Source organism: Pogona vitticeps, chromosome 5 (assembly GCF_051106095.1).
Source record: "Pogona vitticeps strain Pit_001003342236 chromosome 5, PviZW2.1, whole genome shotgun sequence".
Taxonomy (NCBI): domain Eukaryota; kingdom Metazoa; phylum Chordata; class Lepidosauria; order Squamata; family Agamidae; genus Pogona; species Pogona vitticeps.
This window is the reverse complement of record NC_135787.1, coordinates 41,917,339-41,934,773: the sequence shown is the minus strand read 5'-3', so window position 1 is coordinate 41,934,773 and position 17,435 is coordinate 41,917,339. Positions and strand designations below refer to the sequence as shown.

The 17,435-nt window shown below is 41.2% G+C and overlaps 1 protein-coding gene and 1 long non-coding RNA gene across 9 annotated transcripts in view; one reads left to right on the top strand and one right to left on the bottom strand.

Moving 5' to 3' along the window:
• The window catches only part of ZNF827 (zinc finger protein 827), a 132,501-nt gene that overhangs the window by 107,761 nt on the left and 7,305 nt on the right, over positions 1–17,435 (top strand). For 7 of the 8 annotated variants that reach the window (XM_073001599.2, XM_020783028.3, XM_078394743.1 and 4 more), the window contains exons 9-11: positions 7,853–7,990; positions 12,558–12,729; positions 14,793–14,959. In XM_073001599.2, coding sequence (XP_072857700.2) covers positions 7,853–7,990; positions 12,558–12,729; positions 14,793–14,959 — 477 coding nt within the window. The remainder of the gene's footprint in view (positions 1–7,852; positions 7,991–12,557; positions 12,730–14,792; positions 14,960–17,435) is intronic. The other variant, XM_020783029.3, reaches the window with a different exon arrangement.
• LOC144589633 (uncharacterized) lies at positions 16,086–16,488 on the bottom strand. Its single transcript, XR_013545874.1, has 2 exons — positions 16,386–16,488; positions 16,086–16,288 (listed from the first exon to the last, which is right to left on the bottom strand). It is a non-coding gene; the product is annotated as an uncharacterized LOC144589633 (long non-coding RNA).

The window sequence follows — 17,435 nt, the reverse complement described above, 5'->3', positions numbered from 1 at the left end:
ATATAAATAACTAAATGTTCATAAGCTATAAGGAAAAAAAGAAATAAAGTAAAAGAGATTTCAACTCGGTAAGTACCTAACAGCTTGTAAAACCAAACTTTTTTTCCCTTAAATAAACTTATCGTTGTTTTTCAAACACTGTTTTATTATTTATTGGCAGTAGCAGTCACAGTATATTATGCCACCACCCAGCACTGGGATGCATTTGAGTCACCAAAATAACAAAGCCTGTGTTCATTTCACCGAAAATGTGTATACTCTTTTAAAAGGGGCAGTTTAAATGTAGTCCTTAGCTATGGCAATGTTTAGGCAGCACTCAGTGTGGTAAAAATTATGCTCCAGAGGAAAGAGTCTCTGTTACATGTTAAACAGCAAATCACATTAATTAATGAGTTTGGGGTAGCTTTCAGTTTGGTGGCAGCTTAGAGTGGGTAGAGGAAGGTGGGGTAAACATTTCAGTAGGCTATTATAAGACAAGTCACTTATAATATGTTGGGAACAGATGGGACATGCTTACTCTAGAACAGTAGTTGGGAAACGTTCACCCAATTCACAGTGCATGGTTTCTTCTGCTTGCTCCAGTGTACAGAAAATGCCTGTAATGGGGAGTGCGCTACAGAGAATCAGCTGTAGCAAAGTCGACCAGAAAAAGCATGTTAGACAAACCAATCCCCAGGAGGTTGCCTCTAAGCAGCGGACATTTAGAGGAAATTTAAAGTGAGAAAGATTCTGCCTTCTAGATGGATGCAAACTAAGCTTTTACAAAAGTCTAGTTTCAGCACCTTTGGGAAAACTTGAAAATGGGCACTTTTAGAGTTTCCTGTGGGATTTCCATTGCTGTAATGTTTTAATGTAAGAAATACAGTTCCTGATTTTAGCTACTCTGATATGACAAAAAAAGGGCTAATGACTAATGCAGAGATAATTTTTTAGACGGGACGTTGACTTCTAATTGAGTCTGCTTGTTTGCTTTGTGTCCAAATTAATTCTGTTTCATAGTGACCATGCTTTAGGAACTGGCATACACTTGACATTTTATCATAATCATTACCATATTCCTCCCTCTGAAGCACTGTTTTGATTAAGTACTCAAAAAGCTGTACTAAAACATCTGTTGTTGCCGTAGAGTCAAATGACCGTTGTCTTGAACTCAAGATAATAATTGAAAGAATGGTTCGCAATTGATTTCAGGGAAGTTAAAAGCTTGATACATACTTCAACCATTTCCCTTCCTTCTGCCTTTTAAACTTTACAGAAAGGCTAATTTGGAAGAAGCGTGAGTAATCACACATTAAGGATAATTTATATTATTATAAGACAAATAGTAGATAATGGTAGCACCCAGAGGGCACTCTTTAAGTGTCAAGCTTTTGTTGTTCCAGGTGCTGTAGAAACTGTGGCTTTTCTGAGAGATGTGTCCTATAATAAATAGCATGTAGCGATGGCTACATAGATCCTTGCCGCTCCATTAAGCGGGCTTTCAGGTCTTGCTTGAATTAATTACAATAATTCACATGTATACTCCTTGACTGACAATCTGTCCCGATAAGGTCTGGCTTTTTATATAAATGGAAGATAAGCACTTCGTGATAGTGCATCTACACTTGTAACTGAATGAGAATATGAGGAAGGGGATGTACTGTTCATAGAAGTGACAGTAGAAGTTATAGCAGGCCAGGCTATAGGGCCCAATTATAGCAAACAGCTACATTGATTGATTGATTGATTGATTGATTGATTGATTGATTGATTGATTGCATTTATATGCCGCCCATCTAGACATGGTCTACTCTGGGCTGCTCACAACATATAAATGCAACATTTTGAAAAACAGGCCCTGGCTTCGGCACCCTTCGCACCCACAGTCTGGTTCCGATATGTGGATGACACCTTCGCAATTTGGAACCATGGTGAAGAAAAACTGGAAGAATTTCTAAACCATCTCAACAGCATCCACCCAAATATACAATTCACTGGGACACAAGGTCTACAAAAAACCCACCCACACAGACCGGTACCTACACAGAAACTCCAACCACCACCCACAGCAAGAAAGAGGCATAATCAAAACACTGGTAGACCGTGCAAATCAGAACTGTGAAGCTCAATTTCTCAGCACCAAACTCAACCATCTGAATTGGGCCCTACAGGCAAATGGCTACTCCAAAAATGAAATCACAAGAGCCATCAAACCAAGAAAATAACAGCAAACAGAAGAGGAAAAACAGCCACCCACAAATAAAGTATTTCTGCCATACATCAAAGGGGTCACGGATAGCATGGGGAAACATTTGAAAAAAACAACAATGTACAAACAGTATTCAAGCCCACCACAAAAACACAACAAATGTTATGGTCAGCAAAGGACAAAAGGGACCCCTCACCACTGCAGGAGTATACTGGATACCTTGCAGTTGTGGACAGGTATATATTGGAACCACAAAACACAGCATCCACACCAGAATCAAAGAACATGAGAGACACTGCACACTAAAACAACGTGAAAAATCGGCAGTAGCTGAACATGCCCTGAACAAACAAGCTGGACATGAAATTCTATTTCAAAATACTGAAGTACTGGACAACACCAGCAATCATTATGTTAGACTGCACAGGGAAATCGTTGAAATCCACAAACATCAGCAGAGCTTCAACAAAAAGAAGAAAGTTTAAAACTCAACAAAGCCTGGCTCCCAGCACTGAAAAATGCAGCCTGCAAAAGATCAACAAACTCTACCCAGCTACAAGGACCAGTGATAACTGCACACAAAAAACCAGCTAACAACACCCATCAATCACAGTGACAGATCATCTCTCCCTCTTATCAGAACAATACACCCACAACAAAAAAAAATGCTGATCACCACAATCACCCATCTCATGAAAAGGACAAAAGCTGATCCCACAGCTATAAATACTCAACTATCCAAACAAACTGCACCAGAGCACAGACAGAGTTCTGACTTCTGTCCTCTGAAGATGCTGTCCACAGACTGGTGAAACATTAGGAAGAACAACATGGCCAAAGAGCCCAAAAAACCCATAAGAACCGTCAGAGAGAGAGAGAGTTGCTAGGCATGCTGGTTTGCATTGCTACAAATCTTTAAATTACATTGAGATCATTCTCCTCTAGATAGGCTGAAATTCACCCTGGACTCACAGGCTGATTGCAGGAATTGCTAGGTGAATTTTTACAACTCTTCCTAAGCAGAATGTCAGGTTTGATTACTGTAATGCTTATCTTGCTGCCTCAAAAATCTACAAGCCAATGAATGGATACTTTAAAGAAACATATTCACAGTTTTGATAATTTGTACCCTGTTGGCTGCTTTTGCGGGGGAAGGTTGCTTTCCTTTGTGGTTTATAACTTAATCTCCTCAATACAGTATTGCACATTTTGTGTTGCAGAGTAGTTGAATGATGCTTCATGAACATATAGGCACAGCAGTAACTGCTATCATAAAACAAGATTCCCTTCTGTAGGTGTTAAAATGTTGCCAATAAAACTATGATGGGCTGGATCCATAACAGCAAAATTATTAGTTTCTTGGGGAAACCATAAGCATATTCAGCATTGACTTTTAGTCTAGGTAGGCCATGTGGGCTCCAGTATCAGAAGCACCTCATGGGTTCCTCACTTCTAAATTTTGGGTGATACACCTACCACTCCTCCCTCCCTTGGACCACAGGTTGTTTATACTCTTTCCCTTATTAGAAGTTGGCTGGGGGGGCGGCATTCATAACACCACAGGTCTTGGATGTCAGTGCTCCAGCTGCATCATTGCTGCTCATATCACTCACAGTGGTTCGATGGTAAGGGAAATGGCAGTATAGCATCTTTGCCAGTTGCTTCCTCCTGTTGTGATTAGGTGGGGTGCAATCTAATATTCACCCTGGTCACCTTGCACTGCTGCAGGTAACCCAGTAGGTATTGTTTGAGCCAGCATGAGGGTTAGAGTCAAAAAGTAACAGCAGTGCACAATGGCAAGAAGCACTGAGGGGGGATGGTTTCTCCAGGACAGTCGCTTAACTAAAGCAAGGGAGGATTGTGTGATAGTCTCAACGAGGGAATTGGAGAAAAAAATAAAACTCTTGTCTGGCTAGCTGAGCAGTCTGACATTCATCCTTAGCTAGAAATAGCTTTTCCTCTTAGGAAGATATATGGATCTGTTCTGCAGTAGGGGTGGGCAACTTTACGGGGTCCAGAGGTACCTCTAAGAACCCTGGAGTGCTGCCCCAAATGCCCAAAATCTTGCAAAGAAAGGGGTGAGGAAGACTGGTCAACAACCAGAAGTGGCTAGAAGTCTTCTTCCTCTTGCAAAAATTTGGTATTCTGGAATGTTAATAGTGCAAGAGACTTACTGACCTATTTAAAAGGTGAATGGCCACTTCTGGCATTCATTTTTTTAAATCACAAAGAGAGAAACCAATGAAGGGCTGGGGCCTGCAGAAAAAGCTTTGGGGGAGATTGCACACATGCTCCCAAGACCACCCTTTCCCTACACACTCTGTGTGGTCCAGTTTTTGCTTTTCTTTCAGCTAGGGCCATAGTCAGACACCTGACCAGCAAGCAGCTTTGTGCTTCACTGTTTCAGTTGAAGTCAGATCTGACGTTTTTATTTCTTCTTATTAATCAGCTTTCACCCCCTAGAAAGAGAAGTCAGGCCAGGAAAGAATTATTTATTTATTACATATAATAATTTTATCATATAACACCCTCCTCTCAGATGTTCATGTTCATTTATCTCAGCTGCTGCCATCCACAGTGATGCAGTGGGTGACTCCCACATAAAGAGCCTCTTCGATAATGCTCCCCTTGACCACAGGATGCTTTTCAAAGATGATCCAACTAGCATTCTCATTAGTAACAATCAGATTCCAAATTAGATTATCTGTCTTTTAGTAGGTCGAAATGCTTGTAAGCCGAAGCACCATTTCCCATGGAAATGCATGGGAACGGGATTAATCCGTTCCAGCATTTCAAAAAACCTCGGCGGGCCTTACTCATGAGTAGACCTGCGCCAGGGACAGGCAGGTAACGCACCAGCTTCCTCGCCTGGCAGCTAACTGGAGCCGCCCCACTTCTCCTTCCTCTTCATGCGCCGCCGCTGCACACCCCGTCCACAGAGGAGCCCCTCTGACCCGCGTGCCCCAGCTCAGCCCAGCACTTCCGGTGGGCCTTACTCATGAGTAGACCTGCACCTTAGGCGGGCCTTAGTCATGAGTAGACCCGTGCCAGGGATGGGCAGAGAGTGTACTGTACCGGCTTCCCGCGCCCGGCAGCGATCCAGAGCCGCCCCCGCCTCTCCTTCCTCCTCCCACACCACAGGAGTACAAATGTTCCCTGACCCCCTACTCTAACCATTGGGACGAAAGAGCTACAAAGAAACAGCCTCTTCTCTAGCAACGGTTTGAATTTCCTGCTTTTTCCCCCTGCCTTTTTCTGTTCTTAGGTTGAAGCTCCACTCGCAAATCAAAGCAAAATTTTGTGAGCGGAGCTGCTTGTAAGTCGAAATGTTCTTAGGTAGGGGCATTCGTAAGTCGAGGCACCACTATAAACAATATCCTGTTTTTCTCCCTAAAATTGTGCTCAGTGTAGTTAATACTGGCATACACATTAAAATCAATATTTTGAAATTAAAAACAAATCAGTTAAAATTAAAAGATACAGCACCCAATCAATTAAACCTCTTTCAAGAATAGACTGCTTTATATACCATAAGCCTGTCTGAATAAAAATGCATTTGCATGCTTGTGGAAAAACAGCAGAGAAGCAACCCAGCTAGCCTTCCTTGGGCGGTGTGTGATTAAGAGCGACCACTGAAAAGGACTTTTTATTATGCCTTTGCTGGAGGAGTCCTCTAGTGAAGATGAGGAGGGGCCTCCAGAGGAATACCCCATGAACTTAGGGATGCAAGACATCACACATCCTGAGGAGGAAAGCCCAGACTTGTGAGGGTCTGCGGCCTCCTAGTCCTTGAGAAAGAAGGGAATGCTTATTTAGCACTCTATGGAGCAAATCGGAGTAACTGAAATGGAGTATAACAAGCAGTCTCCATCCTATAACCATTCCTGAGACCAGCTTGAAATGGGTATTGGTTATGCTGTATGTCTCGGGTAGAAATCTTTAGAGTTGAGACACTGTCACATGCTCTAGTTTCCTATTTGAGAAAGCAACTGGAAACTAGCTGAAAAATTATCTTATGCAATAGACAGAGCTCAAAAAGTTTTTTAAAGTGAAGTTCTTACTATTGTGTCTTTTAGGCAAGATGGAAGCACACCTTGTGTTTCATCATTCATCACTACCATTAACTATCTCAGTAAGTTTCTTGGGTGTGACACCTGTCTGGCAGGTGGTCACATTTGAACCACTCTTAGTTTTGCCACAGAAGCTTCACAATCTAAGATTGGTATTGAAGTAACGTGTGACCATTCAGTTAGCAGATGAGGTTCATGTGAGGAGATTTCTCCTCGTTATAACTTTTGAGTTATTGTATATGTGTGTTAGAATTTAGAAATTATATGAATGTATTAGAAATAGCCAATAACATAGTTAGTTAAATGTGTTATGCAAAACAGCCATGCCTTACAAAGTCCTTACTAAGAATGGAGACATTAAGACACATAGGAACAACAACAACAGTAACAAAAGGCCTTAGGGTACAATTAACGCAGCCATCTTATTATTTGAATAAAGCAAGCTCAAGGACACAGATAAACCTTATCCATTATTTTTATTCTTTACCTTTACCTTTATAAACGTAACCCAACCCAAACTGAGCCAAACCATGCTGAACATAAAAATGGTAATTTAGCTCTTGTAATAAAAGAGTCCTCTAATAATTTCTAGGCACTGGATAACAAGAGGAATGAGCTAGGTGCTATATAACTGTGCATAATGACTGAGGAAAGCATTTTCTGGTATTACATAACAAGAAAGTGAGTGGCCTCGTGATTTTATCTGAGTCTACAAGTCCTCATTTTCTGAAAGTACTATTCAAGAGCTCTGAAAGAAGGAAAGTGTTTTGCACATTGTGCGTGCATTGTAGGACACCTGGGAGTATGATCCTGAGACTTCAGCCACATTAGAGACGCAGGAATGCTGGTAGTTTATCCAAAACCAGATTTAGAAGAATATCCTGGACCCTCAAAGAGAAATTTACTGGAAACACTTCTGCTTTTTGTCCTCCTGAAGTATTGCATTTCAGATCTTCATTCCATAAAATTCCTTTAAGGAAGTATGGGACAGCTGCAGAAGGCTTACAGAATATTATGGGTGGGTGGGAACAAGGGGACAATTGGAAAAGCTACATCTCAATGAGAGGATCCAGGCTGCAAAAGTGAACTTTGATTATCATGGGAATAACTTTTAGAACAAATACAAATTGAGGCCTGTAATTACAATAAGAGAGACTGTATTTGTTGACCTGATACAAGAATGTAAAACAAATTGCCTGTACTGGCATGATGTTGGCTGGGATATTCTGGAAGTTGTAGTCCAAAAAAGAAAAAAAATCTCATCCCTAATATTACCTCACTCTTAACACCACTTTACCGAGTTGTTTGTAGCCTTGCTTTCAAAATGATTGTCATGGGGTCTCTTAACAAGAGTACCATTCTATTTAATTAAGGGAGTATTGCCAGTATGATCTGTGCAGCAAAGAAATTGTAATATATGAGACTCTTGATCAGCACTTCCATAAGGAGCTCAACCATATACCATGAATAAGAGTGTGGGAGAGTAGCATTGTGTCATCCATGGCATATCCTGTCACATGAAGTGTCTTGGAATCCAAAATGCCTTGGAGGTATTAATACTAGAACTGTATTTTCTCCTTTTTTTGGGGAATAGAAACAGAGAAGATAGGGCTGGAGGCTGGAAATGGGTTGCCACCTTGGAAATTTAATGACCAGCTCTTTCCCTGTGATGTGTGTGGAAAAGTGTTTGGCCGACAGCAGACGTTGTCCCGACATCTCTCCCTGCACACAGGTAACTTCTTTTTTAAAAAATAGTGTTGGACAGTTGCACTGAGTTCTTTTTTTAATGGCAACAATAAACTTTTCTTGCATGCAAATAACGGTGGATTAATCTATCCTCTGTACACTTTGCAATACTCACAAACAATGGGACTCTTAAAACCTTTAAATAGAATTCTCTTATCTTTCTCTTGCTATGATTGTAATGAAATAATTTAAAAATCAGCAACTGGAGTTCCCTAGGCCCGCTTCAACTCATTGCAGAGTCCTATCTTCCTCCCTTTCTCCATTGCCAGTTTAGGGGCTGACTACATGGGTATTTAGCCCACTGTTTGGAGCACTGCAGGGACAGACTGGTGCACTCTTAAATACAGCAATCAGACATATTTGCTAAAATGCACCAGTCTACCCCAGAATGTTTCTACTGTCACCTTTCTGGTCCCTATAGGGGTTTTCTGCTTTTGTTTGGTGTGGGTGGGACCACTCTGGTTTGAATCAGTTCCAGAATGTGTGATAGCTGAAACTGATCCAAAATAATCTTCCCAATTTGAATTTGTCAATATGGTGAAGTGGCACAATAAGAAAGCCACGTCAGGATATTGGCAAATTAATCACTTCCACTACTCAGCAGAGGGTGGGGAAGTGGATTTTTTTTACTATATGTAGATAATTGCTAAAGTACTGCATCAGTTATTTTTTTTAAAAAATATTTCTGTGTCTGAAAAGCTCAAAGGGATTTTCGGTAAACACCACACACCCATGCGTTTCAAACCCACAAACACACTAAGTCAGAGACTCATCCATCCAAAAGACCGGACACCAAAACACAACAAGAGCAATATAGTATATGCACTCCAGTGCAAAGAGGAGTATTTGGAGTGCTACATTGGAGAAACCAAACAGCCACTAAACAGGAGAATGGCCCAGCACAGGAGGGGCAATGGCTCAGGACCACAATCAGCTGTGTTCCTTCATTTGAAGGACAAAGTGTACTCATTTGATGACCAAGATGTACTTATTTTGGACCAAGAAGATAGGTGGTGTGAGAGAGGGGTCAGGGAGGCCATACATGTACATATAGAAAATCTCTCACTCAAGGGGGTGGAAGTCTTAGATACAATCTATCTTCTATTTATCATGCTGTCCTTTCATCTGTCCCCAGAAAGATCAGGACCACACACACTAGAAAGACCACTGTTAACGACTGTTAACGACCCATGACAATGAGTGGAGAAGGACTGCAGAAGTGGGATTATCTCCCACCCCCAGTCCTTTGTCCTTCTAAGGAGCCTATTCAGACCAGGGGGAAGTGAAAACAACATAGAGGATATACTGAAGAAGTTACTTGGATGAGTAGTGAAATGTTTCAACCTAAAAAGAAAGAAATCCAGTTGTCATGACTCAACTTCCAGATAACCTCACTTGAATTTCTGAGAATCTTCATAGATATACTCATGAAGCCACTTCATGATGTTGACAGGAGCCATTTCCATTTAACAGTCAGGCTTTATTAGATCATTCTAATAAAGTGTGACTGTTCCATAGTGGCCCACACTCCCCACACTAGCTTACTCCCTGTTGCTAGTGTACCAGAACACTTAGAGGGAAAACACATGTGAGGAAATGTCATATTCATAGCAGTAGACAAACCCCTACAGGTGTGAGTTGTGGGTGCAGGGTTGAGCTCCTAATTTTTCATCCCTCACTTTTTGCAGGTAGCTTTCCAAGAAAGCTGCTGATAAGGCTCCTATATCTGTAGCTGATTTCTGAAGTTTCCAGAAACACAATGATCCAGTAAATTAAAAACATTGGGCCGTAGGATTAGATGCAGAGGTGCTCTTGCAAAACAGCAGGGGGAACAATGCTGATGACCTGCTAGGAAAAACTGAATATCTGGGTTCAGATCATTCTCCAGTAAGTGCTGAAGAAATTAACTCCTTCTAAAAATTATACCAGTATCAGTTTTGTGAGGCATGTGTGGTGTATTGATATTTGTACATACTGCAAATCATGGCATGCAACATGCCTGTGCATGCACACACACTTCGGCAATTTTTGCATACTGGTAGAGAGCCCCAATTGTTCCTTGAGAAAGTAGTACATTTGTTTAACCAGACTACTATTGAATATTCTATGAATTGTATCTGTAAGTCAATTGGGGTAACTTTGTTACAAGAAACCAACAAACAAACTCAATTCAAACACAGAAGAATCTTCCAGATACTTTCCTGCCTGGACTTCTTTCCTTGTAGAAAAGCTGGTCCTGGGGTTGTGGACCAGATTTCCTAGTAAAAAAATGTAAAAAGTAGCCAATCACAATTTGTAGTGGCCACTTAAAGCCCATGTACACTCCTGCCATCCTCTGTCATGTATAATTATACCAAGGTACTGTATAGAATCAGCCATATATTTTCCTTTAAAAGAGAAAGAGCTGAGTAGTTTTAGTAATGATGACATCTAATTAAACTGTTACCCTTTTCCCGGTAATAAAACATTATTTCAAAGCAACTGTAACAAAGCATCAAATGTGAATATGTAACAACAGGCAATCATGTTTAATTTTCTTTTGACCATCTATGCCTGATGAAAGATTCTGAAGGATTTGTTCTGGAGTAATACTATGCAGTTATTGTTTATATAAAATTGATGTGAAATTTTAATGCAACTACATTGTTTTAAATAAGAGATTTACGGTAGCACAGCTGTATTATATTGCATTAAAGCAACTAACTTTATAAGAAAACATTTTAAAAGTTGATCCACTAATTTACAAAGCAAGGGATATTTATGTTGACCTAATGTAAGGACTTTTTGCCAAGAGATTCAGTGTCAGACATCACAAAATTGAAAATAAGAGGGTTTCCTGCTTTGCACCTTTCTGCCTCTGAAAGCAATACAAGCCTTCCTTAAATGTAGGTGGCTTAGGTTGATTGTTCCAGTCCATCTTACACATTAGAAATAGATGAAGAGTTCAATCTGAATTCACAGGAATCGATAGGTTAACATTTCAGTTTCCCGAGGAAGAATAAAGAGGCCAATCTGAAAGCAACCTCACTGCGTTCATAACAAATACATTGCATTTGTTTTATGCACATTGCTAATTTGCTGGACCTATGTCACCAAGAAAACCATGCCTTTCAATCCCAAAATAATTTTTTATTTTAAAATTGTTTCCTGTGTAAAGTATAATTAGTGAGGCAGACAGCCCGACTGAAACATGACAGCTGTACAACAACATTCATTCTGCCAGCATGTATGGCCATCTTTTTGGTTCAGCAGTAGGCAGATTTGTCAGTGTCACTTTCTGTCACCTTCCAGTGTCTCCCAGGTCACTAAATTCTGGTTGAAGCAAATTCTTATAATTCTTCACTCTCTCCGTGCCTAGTTCAGCTGCAAATTTGTGCTGGCGCTGTGCATGTTGTAAGGCATTGTATGCAGCATGCCTGTGCACACGCTAGCAATTTTTGCACACTAGTAAAGAGAAACGAATGTGTTTGTCTTCTTGGTGACAAAATCTCTTTTCCATCTATGTCTCCACCCTTAGAGTAGAAAAAGGAAGAATGATAGAGGAAAAACAAAGAGAAGGAATAAGGCTGCTTCTACCTTCTTGTTTTACTGCAAGATAGTTCGGCGCTGTGGTTTCACATAAATACATGCTGAGATGTGACACTTCAAAGTACCACTGACCATTATAAGTGAACTAGTGTTTAAGTACAGTATAGGGTTTGCAATCACCCAGACTGGATTGTGTCCACGAGGGATTGTTTTAGATTTTCTGAATTATATCTACAAACAATTGACAGTCAAGTCATGAGTTTTCAGGGTTGTTGTTGTTTTCTACTTGTAAACAATGAGTATGTGACAGCCTTGAGTTAAGTTTAAACCCCACAGATGTCAAGTGAGAGATATCCCAGTACAGTATATGTGTAACACTCCTGTTGAAACAAATGGGACTCAAAAGCTTTGGTTGGACCCATAGGCAGCTCATGGCCCAAAGTTTGGAGGATATGTACCCCACCCCCTGCTCAGACCATGACATGCCCAAAGTTGGCACGTGCCATCATTGTCTGAAACTAACCTGGACAATGAACAGGTAAATGCAATGCGCGCTGCTTTGTAGCATCAATGATATTTGAGCAATGTCTCAGGATCTTTTTCCATGTGTGTTAGATATATTTTCTCTATGGTGATCCACATCTTGTGGAGAGTAATTCACATATAAGGAGCTCCTGTGCCCAAGTTTAGCCATTTTGTAGGCAGAGGCTGCACACACTGCTGAAAGTAGGAGAATTGAGCACCCTGTTTCTGACCATGTGCCTCTGCATTAGAAAAAGCTCAAAAGTGTGCACCAGCTGTTAGAGAATACAGATAGAACTTGGTAAAGTTACTTTTTCTGAACTTCAGTTCCCAGAATGCACCACTAGCTGAGGAGTTTTGGGAGCTGCCATCCAAATACATAACTGTTCCAGACCCTGAATAATGAGGAGCCCTTGCACGCTGCTGGAGCTTTACTGTATCCAGATATATGTATTTATGTGAGAGAGACCCTTCCACTCAAGGCGCTTAATGTTTCTTTCCAGAAGAGAGAAAATACAAATGCCATTTGTGCCCATATGCTGCTAAGTGCCGTGCTAACCTGAACCAGCACCTGACTGTCCATTCCGTGAAGCTGGTGAGTACAGACACTGAGGACATTGTCAGCGCTGTCACTTCCGAAGGCAGTGATGGAAAGAAGCACCCTTATTACTACAGGTGAGGACCCAGTGGGAAGCCAAGCCCAAGACCAGGCTCCGGCTGTCTTTTCTGCCTGCCAGGTTGCTTAAAAACAAAAAGGAAAGCACAGCGGTTCTTCTGGGGAAGAACCTGGCAGGTGTATTTGGCCTGCCTACTCTTGACCTCAGCAATGATCAGAATTAGAGCCATGAGGATTTTGTAACTGAATGTCAAAGTAACCTGTAACTGTACATGAGGTGTGGGTAAAATGAGCCACATGTGGCCCCTTAGGTCTTCCAGTTCTCCAGAACCAAACTAAAAACTGTGGGTCATTAGATGGAAGGAGGTCCATGCCATCTTCCTTCTAATGAGAGCATGAAAATGTTGTTTTTTGGAGTTAATAGTGATAAATAATCATGTCCTGTCAAGTCAATATTGACTTATAGCAACCCTTTTCAGGGTTTTCCAGGTAGAGGATACTCAGAAGTGGTTTACCATTCCCTTATTCTGGGAGCACTCTGGGACTATGAAGCTTGCCCAAAGCCACACGGGATGCCTCTTCCCACAGGAGGCACAGTGAGGAACTGAACTCCCAAACTCCTGCTCTGCAGCCAGATATCTAAGCTGCTGAGCCAACTACAGTTCCCAACATCTCACAAGCAGCATAGCAAGCAACATCTATGTATCCAGTTGCCATAGAGTTCCTCTGTATACAGTGGAAATCACACCAATGCAAACTGACCCAAATGTTATGTAGTTAAATTCATTAAACTGAAGGATTTTTCCAGCATTCAACTGTGCCTTCAAAGTTGTTCATTTAGAGCTGTCACTATGGGTTTCTGAATTCCAACCACAGGGTTGATCATATAAATTAGACGTTCAGTGTCTGATCATGTAGTTTCTGTAGATAAACTTAATTGGTTTTTAAAAACCCTTAAAACCACTGAGGCATAAAGAAAGTCAGGTCAGTTTTATGTACATGTGAGTACATGCATGGATATTTACTAATGATTATATTATACCTTTCTTAAGCCAAAGACAAATCAAGACGGGTTACAGCAATTTAAAATAAGCAGCATAAAAATAATGTATAATAAAACAACTTGACAGAAACGGTAGTACAAATAGCATAAGCAGTATAAACAAGTCCTCATTTAAAATTATTTTCAATATACCATTTTAAAAGAGAGCTGAGGAACATTAATTTTTTGACTACAACTCCCAGAAATCCTCAGCCAGCATGACTGGAGATTTGGGAAGTGGTGGTCTCAAAAAGTAACTTTTCCAAGCAGCGTTTAAAAGTAGGCAATGGTGTATCTTTTGGGGAAAATATTTGCTTAATCTAGGCATTATGATCACGAAATCGTTTATCTCAGCCTTACCAGCCAAACGGGTGGGAGAAGGAAGAAAAGGTTTTTTAAAATGAGCAAAGTTCTTGAGGCGATTGCTCAGATACCTTGATCCCTGGTCACTTAGGACTTTAAAGGCCAGTTTGCATGTCTTTCAGCCCTGGCAGGATGGTGGGCTATTTGCAAAATGTCTCTCGGTAGCACTTGTGTTTGCATGGTTGATTAGAGCTCACGCCCAGCTAGGCAGAAGGAATCCCTGAGCCCATTTTGGCTTGCTTGTGTTGAGAATGCCAGGCATCTCTGCACGAGAGCCCAACCTGACATGGGACTCTCTCCAAAGCTCGGGAGCTGCTCATGAAGTGTTCAGCACACTTTCCATTTGTTCACACAGCAGCCTGACTAAACATCTTGGCAAGACTGCAGCACATCTTATTGCCCAAAGGAAATGGCTAGGTGATGTGCAGCATCTGGAACCTGTAGTTTTTAATTAACTTTATGATTATTTAGCATCATTATAGCGTGTTCGGGATTGTTGCCTTGTGCCTACCCTTAATCAGCTTGGCATGGCTGTCAGTTCATGAGCAGTTCAGCAGACAAAAGAGTATCCCAGTGCAATTTAAATAGCACGGAGAAGACAAAGTTGGTAAAATGAGGAGCTGGCCAGGTTGAATGAAGGGAAACGATGTTCATCTGTCAAAATGGGACTCCTTAAAAGCATGATTCTTAATTTTTCTATTTCTCTTCCATCTCCAGTTGTCATGTGTGTGGATTTGAAACCGAGATGAATGTCCAGTTTGTCAGTCATATGTCGCTTCATGTGGATAAAGAACAGTGGATGTTTTCTATTTGCTGCACAGCCTGTGATTTTGTTACCATGGAAGAGACAGAGATGAAGGCTCATGTGGCCACCAGACATGCAGGTGAGGATAACCTCTCACTGTGTCCAGGTTTGGCTCCTTCCACTGCCACTCTCTTGCATTCTGCATCATCTCTATCATCTCTATTGAAAGGTTGACTGATGCCATTCCCATGACAAAATCCCACTGGTGTCAAACTCATGGGCATAAGGATGAAAAGAGCAAAATGGGTTCTAAAAATTATTACATGCATTATATGTTACAATGACATCATTTGTTGTTCAGTTTCTTCTGCTTAGTGTCAGTCCTGAATAGCTGGGGCTGCTCTTGTCAAGAATTTTCCACTGTTAATCACTTCCATTAGACGAGGGAATGCTAGAACCTTCACACTTTCTCTGTGTGACTGCCCTTGCTAGTGCTTTGTGTAGTATTATGTAGGAATCCACCCAGATACATTGTGCAAGCAGGAGCAGTGACCTTATATCCTTGTGTGGGAATAACTTCATGAGCTTTGCATATTCTTATATGAAAGGAGTGATGAGTGGCTTCTGACTCCTGCTTATCAGGCTGCTGCTACTACCCTCTTCCCACCACCACCACTATTTTGAGTGCTCAAAAGTGATGTCCTACAAGTGAGCAGGTCATGGAGATCACAGAAAAGAGGCACAAGGAGAAATTTCAGTTCAGTCAGTACTCCTTTGCTAGAATCTCTCCCTTTCTGAATAGAAACATAAGGAGCCTGATACAGGCTTGATACAGGTCTCCTTTTAAAGAACTGAATCATGGAAGCACAGAATCATAGAATAATTGAGTTGGAAAGGGCCTATAAGGCCATCAGATCCAACACCCTGCTCAATGAGAGCTTGTTGATGGTTACTCCTTTGGAGTACAACTCCAAGAATCCTCTAGCAAGCATGGCTGTATTCAGACTGTAGACTGAATAAACATAGTTATAGTGATTGCCTGGAGGATGTGTGGAGCTGATATCTGAAAATGTTTTTTTCCCTTGTGTGGCAATCAACCCTTTGTTGCCTCTGTTTCTTTGGGCCTCACAAAGGTACACACGCCCTTTTTGCTGCCACCAGGTATTCTCCTAATACCAATTTATGTCCCACACAGGTGCTACCAACATTAAGGGTCATAGAACTTAGGAAGCAGAGGTTTTAATTAAGTGTTCTTTTATTATTAATCAAATCAGAAGGTAAATCACATATGAGTTGGTTCAGGTGTTAATATATTTTGGTTCATATAGTCGATCACTTTTATTTTGGGCTGCTGTATGCTTTCAATCAATATCTCTCAGGTAATGTTTATACGTTCATTCCTGTTTGTTCAATGTGTTTTAAACTTCTCAATTTCCTCTCCTAACCCCCTTAGATCTATTCACTAACCCTCTCCTTCATTCTCCTAAACCCTAACACTCTCTAACTCTCCCTAACTCCAACTGCCTGTCTAACTCTCCAACTGTCTCTCCAACTCCTCTAACTGCCTCTCTAGCTCCGCCCCTCCTGCTCTATCCTTGCCTCCTCCCCCTTAGCTGCTGTGATGGACAGGCAGGAATGACGTCACCTTTTTGCATTCCGCTACACCTTGTTTTCAAGCTTGGTCCTTACAAGACATAACTAGGAAAGATGCTTAGATAAATGTGCTGCACTAGGTTTTCTTTTTCAAAGGAAGAAAACTGGTTTGAACATACTCAAGAATAGAAAGGCTCAATCTTTTTTCTAGGAACAGACTGGCAAAGAAAACAGGAGGTACAGTGGTGCCTTGCTTAACAACCATAATCTGTTCCAGGAAAATCGCTGTTAAGCGAAAACATCGTAAAGCAAAATTAAAAAACCCATTGAAACCCATTCAATGCGTTCCAATGGGCTAAAAACTCACTGTCCAGCGAAGATCCTCCATACGGCGGCCATTTTTGGTGCCTGTATAGTGAGGAATCCATCCCTAAGCACAGCAGGGAGCCATTTTAATCACCCGGTGGCCATTTTGAAAACCCGACAATCAGCTGTTTTTGATCGTCATAAAGCGAAAATCGGTTCCCAAAGGAGGGAACCGATCATCGCTAAGTGAAATTCCCCCTTTTAGACCATCGTTTTGCGATCGCAATTGCGACTGTAAAAACATTGTCGTAAAGCAGATTCATCGTAATGCGGGCCAATCGTTAAGCGGGGCACAACTGTGTAAGGGTCATAGTGTTCTTGAAGGGACTAGAAGTGGCATGTTAAAATTAGGCATCATCCCATTAGTGGTCAAAACACCCAGCAACCCCATTCACCGTGATCATAATAAGTGATTATGGGAGTTATACTCCAAAATATATGCGGGGGCAAAGATTCTGTGCCCCACTATCAATCAATACAGTTAGCACAGACATTCATATTTAATTGTTTTTGATACACATACCATCCACATACAAGAAACTCTGCAGTATAACTCAGAGATGAGGAAGGATAAAGGAAACATAATATGTGTGCCACTGTGGGCTATAGGACTAAGCAATAAGCTGTGTACTAAGAAAGCAATAGGTATAATTAGT